Genomic DNA, 13,470 nt, shown 5'->3' on the forward strand with positions numbered 1-13,470 from the left:
GGATTCCAAGGGAAGGGAAGCGTAGCAGGGGGCGGCAGAAAGTTAGGCGGGTGGATGAGATTAAGAAGTTTGCAGGGACGACATGGCCACAATTAGTACATGACCGGGGTTGTTGGAGAAGTATGGGAGAGGCCTTTGCCCTGCAGTGGGCGTAACCAGGCTGATGATGATGATGATGATGATGAAACGTGTGCTTCACGAAACCTTCACGCTAGCTTCACATTGACATTAATCATGTTCAAAGCCTAGCCAAATATGCAAAAAAAATTTTCGGGACTGTGAGTGACATCTTATGATGGTGACCATATAAACCAAACCGACAATGAAGCGTAGGAAATCACAGAGGAAATTGGCTGTAGTTGAAATTAGTGACATCTTATGATGGTGACCATATAAAGCAAACATACAATGAAGCCTAGGAAAGCATAGGGAAAATTGGCTGTAGTTAAACTTGAAATGCAGAAAATAACAAAGAAAGGGAAATGAAGGTGGATGAAAAGATAACATGTCGCCGGTTAGAGCCGAATCCCCAAACTAAGCATTACGCTTGCGTTGCGCTACCACTTGTGCTACGGAGACGGCTATCAAACTGTCCACTAACTTGGGCATTTATGTTTCCTAGATCTAGCCGTGGGAGTAATAGCCAGGGCCACTTAGAGGCAACGTGGGCGGATGTGCAACATCCTTTCCTTGCCCGGTGGCGTCACGTAACACATGATCTTTAGAAAGTGGGCGCGTGGCTATTAAACCGTCGCATGCTACCTGATGACATCAAGCCTGCTAGATTCAAGACCCCCGCAATGAATAAACGACACAAGGAGAACCAATGGCTCGATTTTGTTAACGATGAGCATTTAAAGCAAACAGACAAAGAAGCAAAGGAAAGCATCGAGGAAATCAGCTAAAGTTGAAATTGAAATGTCGAAAATAATAAGGAACGCGAAAATGAAAGTGAACGAAAAGGCAACGCGTCGCCGGTAGGACTCGAACCCACAACCTCCGCATTGCGCGCACGTTGCGCTGCCAATTGTCCTACGGCGGCAGCTATCAAACCGTCCACTTACTTGGGCATTTATATTTAATACAGAAAACTACACGCAATACTTATTTACAGAAAAGACTCGCTATTCGTAATTTTGCTTTGACATATTCTTTATGAAAAAAAAAAATTACCGTGGTCTTTATGGTAGTTAATCTTTAAATAAATCTATATTTAGGGTTACTTTTTTACAAACCGATATTTTCGCAATCCCTGTTCACATTAAAGCACAGTTAAAGGACTCTGCACAAATACCTATTGCACTTCTTAAAGATGACCGAGCTATACGAACACTTGTAACTATTAGCCAACATTCCTCTGCAAGTTTGGCCACAATAACTGATTCGCTATTGTCAATTTTACCTTTCTTTTTATTATCCCATTCTTCCCCATTTCCCTTCTCCAAGTGTAGGGTAGTTAACCGGGCACGTTCTTAGTACTCCCTGTACTTCCCTCTTCGTTACTCTCTCTCTATCTCTAACTCTACACTATCTCAGCCTTTTTTCTGCAGCTACAAAATACCATTTTCTGTATTCGTTGCATGCTCTCCGGATCAAGTTGCTTCGGATTATACGATCGCGAAATTTTACCAATCAAAAGCTACCGTGCTGCATGACATTCTTTAGCACTGGTGCCTTTGTGAATCGGATCAAAACCCTATCTTGTTCACCATATGAATGCTATAAAGGCTGGTGGCGCAGTATTGCGAAAACAGCTTTGCGCTTATGAGACAGAACCTTCCAATGGAAATTCGTTCTTCACTGTTAGTGTCATGCGCGTCCGCAATAATCTGAAACCACAAATACGTGTAAGAAGATTACTAATTGAAAACTGCAAGGGTGTGACACGCAAGAAACGGCCAACAGTGAAGCAAGAGAATGCATTTAAAGCCATGTGAAGAGTAGCTCCAAAACAAGGTTAACCTGAGTTTAGTCGTGCTTAGGCGCTGTCAAAATCGTTGAATACGTCGTTCAATAGGCAAAAACAGCATATGTTTTCTTTCTTTTAGAGCGCAACTTTTAGGCGCACGTTCCTGTGACGACCGTCGGCGGCACACCTCGTAACCGAGCGAACGAGCACAATGAAGGATGAGAGCGAACGTGGAGCGCAGCGGGAGATGAAAGACGGCGATAGCGAAGAGAGCGCGAGGAGGAAAGCAGAGGAAAGCGCAGCAGAACTATGAGACGGAAAGCGGAGGAGGGGAGTATGGCGAAAGCGCAAGAAGAAAAACATGGTGCCGAGCAATACGGACTCTGCGGAGACGATGGCTACAAGATGGCGCCAGAGTAGCGCGCGTGATCTGCTCAACAAAGCGGTGAATGAGTAGAGGTCAGCGGCGGCTGCTGTGAATCGCGCCAGCGCGCTGCCTCTCGCGATCTCCCAATTAGCGAGACAGTCGCGCCACAGTTCGCTCCGTTTGGAACGTGCCGCTCGAGACTGAGCGTCCGCGCCAGTCATTATGTACGCATAGACGTCTGTACAATACGTAAAATATATACGTGTAGAGCTGCGCTCAAATGTTGCATTATGGAGTGTCGTATTCATCGGTGAAGCTTTACGACGTGATAAAAAAAGAGGTTGTCGGCGCACGAATGCATCACTGGTTAGTTCTTGCCTCATAAAGAATGAGTGCTCTATGCATATGGTGGTATACAGTCAGATATTCTTGTACGTGTGCTACGTATCGGCAAGTCCTATTCTGACGTGCTCCCATAAGCCAGATTAATTATAACGACAGGCGTCCCACGCATGAAGACAGAGAGAAAAAGAGAAAATAAAGTTGCTACGCCGAGTGATTAACCACAGCAACTGCCATCTTTGCTACTCCGCAGCAAGGGACAGAAAAAGGAGAAATGACAATCTATTCCAAACGCTCGAAGGTGATTTCCCTAGCGCGCGAAGGAGGAACGTAGGCTGCCGCAAATAAAGCGGCCATCAGAGCAGCAAGCGCTAAATGACACGTTTCAATGAAGTCGTCTGACGAGACGAAAAGTTATTAACGCATTTGAAGCAACTTTCAGAGCCCTGTTGCTTTTTCCCAGAGCTCGGAGCTACAGTTATGTCTCTCTAACCATTAAGATTCCCCTATAATAAGAAAAAGTACATCTATAAAGAAGCACATGTCAATCAAAGCAATCAAATCAAGCTTAATTGGGATGTCTTCGAATCAGAACTTCGAACTTTCTGGTCTCAGGATGTGTTGGAACATCAACATTTGAACTGTTAATACCCTATCTTATGCCAGAAGTCGTACACATTAATAATATACCTAAATTATTATTAATGTGGGTAAATGTGACTGTGAACGACGTCAGTTCGTTATTGGTGCCTTACAATGGCATATACTGACTTCACGAGTGAGGCGGTGTAGCAGACGGTAAGAGGGGAGTAAAAACAACGAAAAAAAAAAAAGGTTATGCCGAAACTCGTATAGGAGAAGAAGGAAGAGTGTGCAGTGGAGCTCCTGCAGGGTATACTGAGCAACGTTTTCTTTCTTTCCTGTTTTTATGCATGACTCAAGTTGCGTGAAATATCTGTGCCTAAAAAGTAGGAACATAAGCCTGGACGTCGCATACGCAAGCGTCAAAATGCACCAGAAATCTGAACTGACCGTGGCGGCTTAGGCTCTCAATCACCAGCTTAAGACGTGCTGGAAAGCAGGCAACGCTTTTGCCAACGTGTTCTCCTGTTACAGTGTTGAAAGCCGAGATGAGAGGAGGAAGTATGAAGAGCTTGCGGATTTCTCGTTCCGTGTACCTCTGCACGCCGTGGCTGTGCTGTGCCGCCTTTCTTTTTTTTCCCCCTTTTTTCTCAACAATGCCATGACCCCTCCTCCTCCATTTACCCCCCTACCCCCCTGCCCCCCTCTTTATAACGTGCTGACGGGTATACATATATCGCCAGCTCTGCCGATTTTCTGAAAAGTTTTCTTAAAAAAAGAACATGCCCCGTGGAGCATTATTCCTCAGCTTCGACAAGATATTGTTGGGTCACTCTTCCTCAACTATTTCATTGTTGTTTATATCTGAAAGCGTCCGGTACTTCGAAGCTTTGCGTGCCAAATGCCTAGTAGCTATAGATCGCCAGTATGTCTTGATTAGTTATTAATGCAGTAAAATTATTATTACAATGTAGAAGAACGCACCAGTGGTCAGGTGAAGCGCGTCTCCGTTGTAGGTGTTTGCATGAAGTTTCACGTCGCTATCGAAACACGACTGAAGTTTCCTACCACCACAATTTCGCCTTACTTTGGGAGAAAAGGCGTTGAGGAGCAGCGTATTGCATATTCAGGCGGATCAATTGCCGGCCGAGAACGTCAAATCAAATCCTGCAGCTGCAACCACCACAACACGTTGAGGAATAACGAAGAAAAAGAAATCATGTGGCGCTCACTTTACAGAATGTGTAGAATTGTTGAATTCTATGTTTGCACGCAGCCAAAAAAATGTCGTTCCAGTGCGGCATGGCATTCTCAACTTAATGAAACACTTAAGCCAAGATGCCCGAGGTGAACTTCCTGGGCTCATATTTACAAAAGAACAATCATTTTTTGCGTTACAATCATTAGCGAGCAACTTCCAGCCAATCCTGTTGCTGGACGTAACATATAGTGAAGGCGGTCGGCCAGTGCCAAAGAACGCTCACGAAAGAAAAGCTTCGCGAATTGAGCACGTGTGTTGTCCTAACCCATCGCGTCGACATCGCGCGGGGTTCCTGGAATGTGCGAATGCAACCTCTTTACCTAGCTTTTCCTATTATACGAGGACGTCGCAGTACGTCTTTCTGCGAGAGTAAAGTAAAAGACGGCAAAGGGCGGTCCAACTGGTCGCCTTGTTTGAGACCGAGCTGAGCGTTTATTTGATGGCGGCTGGCCAGAACTTCTTGTTCTTGGCCATTCCGTAGGTGCCTCGAACGGTCGAGTCACTCAGTTGGGAAACAAGCAAGCGATCCCGACTCGGCGTGCGCACCTGTTCTTGTCACGCAGGCGTCTAATCTGTAGGCGCCCTTCGGCCCGAGCTTCTGTAGTGCGCGCCATCGCCCTCGCACCTCATTGTCGCAACAGCTTGTTCGTTCCGTTTGCGAGCCGCAACAAGCTACGCGGAATAAGCTCGTTGCCCTGCTTCCTCCTAATCGCCGGCGTGCCCGAGCCCGGCGTGTGTAGTTGAGGTGCGTTCGCGAAAGACAATCCCTCCGCCGATGCGTCGTTGCGGCTGTGTACTCCGAGCGCCCCGGTCTCGCTAATGACGCTCTTAACGGCGACGAAGGCGGCCTCAGAGCGGCCGTTCCTTTCAACGAGACGAGAAGGCGCGATGATGCGATTTCGCGACGTAAGTTCCGCTAGGCGGTGGACGAAGAGAGCACGTAAAATGTCACCAACAAATATATATATACTGAACGTAACGGGAGCTTCTTTTTTTGTGTGTGTTTGATCTTCCTCGTCTTCAGTGTTTTTCCAAGAAAGTTCGTTCCACGGAAGGATTATCCTTAGGAACTTCTAATCCCCCTTCAAAATGTTCTTGTGGATTCTGGTTCTTCGCGTAATGGTACAGCTCGCGGTGTGGTCATAAGTGCACATTATTTTAATAGCTTTGTTTATGAGAAAGTGTGATACTTCCTTGAATTCTTTAATGCCTTGCTCGTTTTTTGTAGAGTAACATCGTTGCCCTTGTCGCTTCTGGTAAGCGTTCGACATAATGACCCCATTCTAAAGTTAGGTAGGATTTACGACATGACCGTTCCTTACGTACTCCGTAAGCTCTGTTACCTTTTCAGTGTGTAGGTGGTGGGGAAAATGTCCTTGTGTAGATTCTGTTGATATAAAGCTTATGACATAGAGCTTTACCGTATGGTGGCGTTTTTTTTTTAGACTTGTTAGCTGTTAAAGACTAAATAAGTCCCTTTGAAATAGGAACATTGCTGATTCGTGTGAACTCACCATTAATGTGAAAATTTTAAGTCAGCACTCTGTAAATACGACATGTTGAAGTTCGGGAACACTGACCTATTTTGTTCACATGAGTGGTTGTTAAGTGCCTATGAACATATTGGAGTCAAGCCACATTATTGCATCGTGTCTTGGAAACGACGTACGTGCGTGCATATTCGTGTGCAATTGCTGCATTTGTGTAGGAAGTACTTACAATTATTCCCATTCTACAGTGACTGCACTTGTTGCAGTTTCTCTTTTGTTGCCTGTGGAGTGGTCGTCGGGATTTTTCTTACACCTAGGTCTCCCGATTTTTCTATTCTTAATCTTCTTTCTCCTTGTGATATCAATTAGGTACACGACTTTGTTTTTCTTAAGCTGAGTACTTATAGGGATAAAAATAATAGTCCACTTTTAGTCAATATATGTTCGCCATGACAAATCAAGCAGTTTTTTTCTATTGCTATATATGCCCTTGATTTTCTGGTTCAGGTTTTCAGTTGCAGATTTTCAGGTATTCAGTTTTCATTTTCTAAGTAACCACTGCTACTAAATGTTTGTAACGTTTACACAGACAACAATGCACTGACATAAGTCTGCTTGATTGGCTGGGAACTGTAATCTCCGTAGAAGCAGTGAAGAAAATGAGCAGTTAAGGAAACTTAAGAACAAACAAATGCACACGCGTTGACCAACTTCGCTTTGCTATTTCAAAAATAGTTTCACATGCTAAAGACTGTTTGTGTTCGGGGCAGCAACAATGATTTCTAGTTTCGTTTTCCTTCAAAAAATACAAAATTTCAAACGTACTTTCTTTATCAGTAAAGGATGTGACAGACATTACGCCACCATTTGCACTTGTCGGATGTCGCAAAAATTTTTTCCTAGCTTACTGTTCCAAGCACAAATTATGCAACACTTCACATCCCAAATATGTGGTGCTATAACGTAAAGGTATTCAATCAGGCTCTACTTCATTTCCTTCCTTAGCCGTGCGCGATTAGTCAAACATTTTTGAAGTGACGCGTAGTTCACCGGTCTGTCAATATGACGTGTACGCACTGATTGTGCATTATGCATGATTAGGCCGAAAAAAAGAAAAATGTACACTTCTTTGAGATTTTACGCCTTTGTCACCATTAGCCTTCCGTGATTGGTGAAAATGTTTTCGGGCCATTCCTAGTTCGCGTGTATTTCACGCGACATCATAAAACCGCGAGAACTCCAGACGTGACAGTGACGTTTACGCACTAAATATGCAATACTATGCAGAACAAAACTGAATTTTTTTCTTTCTTTCTTTCTTTTCTTTAGGAGTAGTCGGAGACTGGGACTCGTTCCAAAAGGAGCAGATGATGGCTGTGCACTGATTGCTCCGGCGCTGTGTACACGGACCTACCAGTGAGAATTCATTTATTTGCCCATAATAATGTTTTCGCGGGGCAGTATAACGTCACCGAGCCCTTTCGTCATATATACGGCATCGCTCTTCCAAAATATTCTTAATTAGGAATTCGTTTTTGCATATTTTTACCACACCGTTGCACACGCCATCGCAATCGTCAACGGGCCACCACGATATCAGCAAGGGGAAGCGAACCATTCAGAGACGCCTGCACCACTCTCCTCGTCGAGTTATCTACTTTCACTGAACTAGCTTGGCCTCATCGAAACCCTCTCCTCTTATGTGCGCTCCTCACCTATGTTCAGCCAATTAGATCAAGAAAAGCCTGTTACGGTAGGCAGTGCTTTAGCTTTGAAAACAAACAAAAGTTATAACCTCCTATAAATGAGGAGAGCGTTTGGCTGGGCTGTTCAAACAACGTTGTGGGCCACCGCCCGTCCTTGCGTCAGCGGTTACTTAAATTTGACATAAAAAGATTGGAATGAAGTCAGAATGGAATCTCCTTACCTTAAAGTACCCACGGTTACGCGAACATTTGGGTGCTTTCAACACCATTACTTATGAGCAGAAAACAGCGGATGACACCGCTAATTGCCATGACGACGATGTCACCACTTATAATTCCTCGCTTAACCAAGTCTGCCCGCTACACAAATGAGACTGCCAAGAACGAATAATGGTCTTTACCTATAATTCATTCACATTTACCGTGGGCCGTCGCTTCCGTATCACGAAGAGAACATAAAAATGCATACAGTTCATTGAAGACTACCTTCTATACCCTGTGAATGCGGCCATGTACGATCAGCGTGATGGCGAGCTTATCGGGTCAAATATGTTTAAGCTCTAATGCCGTAAAGCGATTTTCGTCGGCCAACGAATACGGCACGAAAGACCTAAAAGACCCATACGACTGTTCGCGGTTACTTTTTCCTTTTTTATTTCGTATTTTTTGGTACACCATCAGCAATAATCCACTTCCTTTTTTTCTACCAAAACATTTGTTCGATTTGAAGCTATAAAGTGGAGAAGTGCGCTCCAATTTGATACCAGCCATCTTCTAGTCTCCTCCTTATGACAATATCTTTTGTAATTCCGAAGCGCTGCAGATAATAATGCATGCAGATCCGATCGGAAAAGCCACGTGCTATTTTATAATCGCAAATGAGAGCAGCATAACAATATAGATTACGAGCATTATTGTTGCCGCGAGAATCACAGGCAGAACCCATAATTCTTATTCATACGTGTTGTTTGCCTCTGGCCGGTTGTGTCTGCTTTCCGTCATCACGATTGGCTGGCACCTGTTTTTGAGAACAATTCTAGCGGAAGAACGTCTTTCTTTATGTGTGAATACAGGCCCATGTACACTTGACTCACAGCTCGAAGGAGCCTGTATCAGGTGTTTATATTTTATTTCTTCCAGCGTTTATTCTCCGCTGACTGCGAGCCTGCGGAACAATGGCGGTCCACTGCGGGTGACTTCAAACAGTGCAGAACATAAGAAGCCAGCTTCACGTGATCTTCCCACTGTGTACTGAGTGGATTATGACGTCGATAGACCTTCGGTTCTACTTGTTTGCTTCTTTGGTGAGTTGACTGCTATTTTATATCGAGTGTTCTTGAATAGGACTGATAATGTATTTGTGAACCTGTGACATGTAAAATCCATCGCGCTTATTCTAGCTGCAACCTACGTCTATATATGAACGAGGTTGCACAAACATCCAGCCTCCCATGTAAAGCAGTACAATGATCTAGGGAACTGCGGAATATTGCACATTTGTGGAGAGGCATCGTTCAGTGTCTGCACAGAACACAAGACGACTGGTCATTTGGTAAATGTACCTTGTTTTAACGATGGTGTACATATGAAACCAAGAAGTTGGACAACATTTTGACGCAGACTTTTATGAAGCCAGAAATAATTTTTTTTTATCGAGCTTTCAAACTTCAACATATCTTCTGGTAGTCCCGGAACATCTATTGTGGGTGCAAGAACAACCGTGCTGATTCTACTACTGATTTACGTGTTTACCACGACTGCAGCTTTAAAGGACCTCAAGCTTCGCAATGAACTTTCGAAGGATTGACGAATATACACTGACATTTGTCGAACGTCGCCTGCAACATATGGGTCACGTATAAAAATGAAATGTTGCCGTTGGCATATCTCAACAGAAGTAAGAAATCTATCACTCACAGAACGACACGTGTCTTGTCTGATTCATCGGAAACATTTTCCAGCTTGCAATTTAACGCAGTTGCAAAAATAATTTTGCAGATGACTGCCAGCTACGTGGAAGTAGCGGGGGCACGAAGGTCAATGTACGAGAGGGTCCCTGGTACCTGCCGCATGGAAAGTCAGCTGTACCTGGAGCCGCATCTCTTCAGCCAGCTCACCTGTGCGCGTTGCTACAAGTACATGCCAAACCTGGCCTTCAAGAACGCCTCTAGGCTGACGTAAGCACTTTTCCTTTTCGGTTACTTCTTCTTCTTGGTTACAGACGTTGACTGACTATAGAGCAGTGTAATCTACCATCTGTCGATAATACTGAATCGCAAAAAAAAAGAAGGAAACTCTCCCATGTTGCGACTAACAAAGAAAGTAAGTTTGGAGGAGTGTAGAATAAGTTGAATAAGTGAGGTGCTTTCTTGCAGTTATAATCATGCCCTGCGCGGACCTTTAGTATAAGTAGCAGTATTAATCAGACGTTTGGGCACATTTTGGCGTATATTCACAACAAAGATCTCGCTCTTCGTGAAAGCAAGCGTCAGTCAATCTAGGTGGTGGACATATTATTTGCGAAAACAGCACTTGCGAACAAAGAGCTTTGTGAATTCAGTCCTGGCTCACAGCGAAGATTTGCATGAAGTTGCCAAAACTCGTTCCTCTTCCTTTAAGATGCGGAGAGGACCTATTCAGTAGTTAGTGCAACACTGGATAGCGTTTGGGACCACGACTAACGCTAACACCTCGTCTAGGTCAAGGGTAGCTCGCTGTGCTCTGCTGACCGATGCCCTTACGAACCACCTTGGTGTGCAAATTACTTCGCAATTTCGGGTAATGGCCTACATAGGTTAGGCAGTAGGAATAGCGGGCTCTGGCAATAGTGAATGTGCTCCTAACTAAGTGGGCCATCCACTGGGAAATAGCTCTTGGAGACAGAAAGGCTTGTGATGTTGACCTCGCAATAAGTCTTTCTTTCTTTCTTTTTTCTTTCTTTCTTTCTTTCTTTCTTTATGCCGCTAGAGGCCCCTTCTGACGAAATGGTACTGGGTTGTCAACGGCTACGATAACTGAAGTATTTGTTTGGAACTACAGCCATGGCGCCACCAAATTATGAACCATGGTTACTGGACATGAAGGTCCGAGACAGGAAGTTGAGAGAGCTTTGCGTTCGGAACATTTGTGGAAGGCCAGCGAATTAGCTCCATGCCGGCTCCAATCCTAATTCTTCACAAACTTGTTTGGGAATCCAGCCAGTGTTACACGGCGTTACAACGTGAACGTGTTGTAATTAGCTATGGCGGCTGGGCCACTGCATGGAACGTATTTTAGACATGTGTTCCGCGTCAGCGCATCTCTTCGTCACTAAAAAATCGCCTCGATCTGACACGGACTGAATAATCACCTTATTGTTATCGTTTTATGCAGCACAAATTAAATTAGATATATTTCTGTCATTGACGCATGCGGAAAGCTTAGAATAAAGAAGGGTTTTGAACCGAGCTTGCTGGTACATATTACGTGACCTTTTCGTAACTGCGCGAAGAGCGGCATTGGACTAGAGCGAAGGAGAGAGAAGCCATAAGGGAAAGGCAGGGAAGTAGGCCAGGCTGAGGCCGGTAGGCTGCCCTGAAATGGAAAATGGGGAAAGGGGATTGAAAGAGGAGAAAGAAGAAAGAAGTTTACAGTTTGCACTGTTACACACGAAAGCGTTCACTGCTGAGTCAATCAGGCTGGCGCACTTCAAGAAACAGGCAAATACGCACACTGCGACCAGACAAACACGATGTGCACAATGAACTCGCGTTTATCTAGCCTAGTCCACTTCTTCGCGCGGTTCTGAAGAAGCCACGTCCAGAATACGTCACTGCTTTGACGTGCCTTGCGGCCACCGCCTAAGCTTCTCGGCATTCGCGTGGTCGTGCAGGTACTGTCGCGGCGGAAGGCTGTGCCGCGGAGAGTGTGGCGGCGAATGCTTCCAGCCCTACGCTAACGTAAGCGACGCGAGAATCGTGGAAACGTTCAAGAAGGGGTTCTACGCCGACCGCTGGAACAGCTGCTGCCTCGCTGCTCAGGAATGCTGCCGGGAGATGCTCGAAGACGAGATGGCTGATCCAGCCACGGCCAGAGGTGAGCGGCACCGTTCACGCGATCAAACGATCAAAACGTAGCTACCTAATTGAAAATATTAATTTGATGGCAGCTACAGCACTTCGGAACTGTTAAAACGACGCGCAGCCTATGCTATTGTGGTTGTGGTGGTGATGGTGCTCGTATACAGACTGATTCAACTATGTGCTGATTGAAAAAAAAAAGAAAACAATCATAAGCATGTACAATTTACAAGATCTTGTACGAGTTATCCGTTATAATTAATTGGAATATAGAAATGATGCTGGAAAAAAAGAAACATTTTATGAACGGAACTTACTATCAGCTTCTTCATTAGGAAAAAATTGGAATTGTTCCACATATACTATGTTATGAAGTCATGTTCTTTTTTTTTTGTCGGTGGCACTTTGCAGGTAAATGTAGATATGAAATATTGCCGGAGAGTAATAAGGCGATAACGAAATTTATGTTCCAGGAATTGTTCAAAGCTACATATCTTGTAAGGTTCTCTCAAGAAGGGTAACAGAGAAGAGGCGATGGTCAGTTGTAAATGCGAACAAAATTACACCGAACGGTCTTGCTAAAAGCAAAGGACAATTATTTTTCATAGGTTGTCCGAGTTTTAGAGCTGAAACTGACAAATTTCGCATTTGTGCGAGTAGCCAACTTAATAAACACGAGCTGTTGTGGGCCTCGTACGATGTCGGTGCAAACTCTCTTACATAATCAAGACGAGCGCAGCGTCACAAATAAATTCCTTGATATCTACCTCCTTCGTTCAATAGCAGAAAGGCAGCTGCTGGTATAGTCCGGTGTTCGTTGACATCAATTCAAGTGTCCGTAGACAAGAACTCATATACAACTCCATTTTCATAGTTCGCTTTCGCGTCTATATGCCACAGCTCTTTCCATTTTTTTTATCCTGCTGTATATATACGGCGGTTTTAGACGCACTTGACTGTTCAGAGTTGCGCATTCTGCCGGCTCTTTTTTACAAGAGAACTCCGCTCCTGCACTATGTACGGCACGATGAACCGAGGCTAGAGCTAGTGTGCAAGTCAGGAGTGCGTGGTCCAGAGCAACAATTCGTCACCAGGACGAAAGAATACGACGTGGTGGGATGCGTCGTAAAGAAACTTGTGGTCCTGTTGTCTGGCGTCTGTGTTCACACGAAAGCGCTGGCGACACTGGGCGAGGTTTGAAACATGCTTCGCAGGCGGATGGAGACGAATTGACAGAGGAAGTGAAGATATAAACCATACAGAAACAAATTCAACAAGAGCGGACACTCCCACAGAGCCCAGCGGCCGAATTGACTAGTAGCGTACCAAGCGGATGGGATTAACATCTACCGGTTTCGGTTTTGGACGCGCGCGTTTTGAACGCTAGCATACACGCGTTGCACCGCCTGCGCTAATCGGTGCGGAGTTTTTGTTTCTTATTTTTTGGCTTTGCTTCTGCTGCGCAACCGCGCGCGTTCTTAGTGTGGAATCGTTTTACTTAGTATAAATGATTGCGAAAGATCTCTGCAAACCTCCATCGCGAGAGGCAGCTCGGATTCGCTCACTGCTGCTGCCGCTCTTCCTCACGCCAGCGTTTCCACAGCGAGTGTCCGCGGTTATCGAGTGAGATGTTTACTGAGATGTGCTTATGTTTACCTGTGTGCGTTTGACCCCATGAATTTACCGTGGTCGCTTAGTGGCTATGGTGTTGGGCTGCTGAGCACAAGGTCGTGGGATCGAATCCCGGCCACGTCG

The 13,470-nt window shown here is 44.9% G+C and overlaps 1 protein-coding gene across 2 annotated transcripts in view; it reads left to right on the forward strand.

Annotated features, from left to right (window-relative positions):
- LOC126541593 (calcitonin gene-related peptide type 1 receptor-like) overlaps positions 1 to 13,470 on the forward strand; it is a 360,166-nt gene that overhangs the window by 286,874 nt on the left and 59,822 nt on the right. For both annotated transcript variants that reach the window (XM_055076767.1, XM_050188421.2), the window contains 4 exons: positions 7,281 to 7,367; positions 8,798 to 8,961; positions 9,656 to 9,834; positions 11,529 to 11,731. In XM_055076767.1, coding sequence (XP_054932742.1) covers positions 8,920 to 8,961; positions 9,656 to 9,834; positions 11,529 to 11,731 — 424 coding nt within the window. In that variant the 5' untranslated portion in view covers positions 7,281 to 7,367; positions 8,798 to 8,919. The remainder of the gene's footprint in view (positions 1 to 7,280; positions 7,368 to 8,797; positions 8,962 to 9,655; positions 9,835 to 11,528; positions 11,732 to 13,470) is intronic.

Source organism: Dermacentor andersoni, chromosome 2 (genome assembly GCF_023375885.2).
Source record: "Dermacentor andersoni chromosome 2, qqDerAnde1_hic_scaffold, whole genome shotgun sequence".
In the NCBI taxonomy this organism is placed as follows: Eukaryota; Metazoa; Arthropoda; class Arachnida; order Ixodida; family Ixodidae; genus Dermacentor; species Dermacentor andersoni.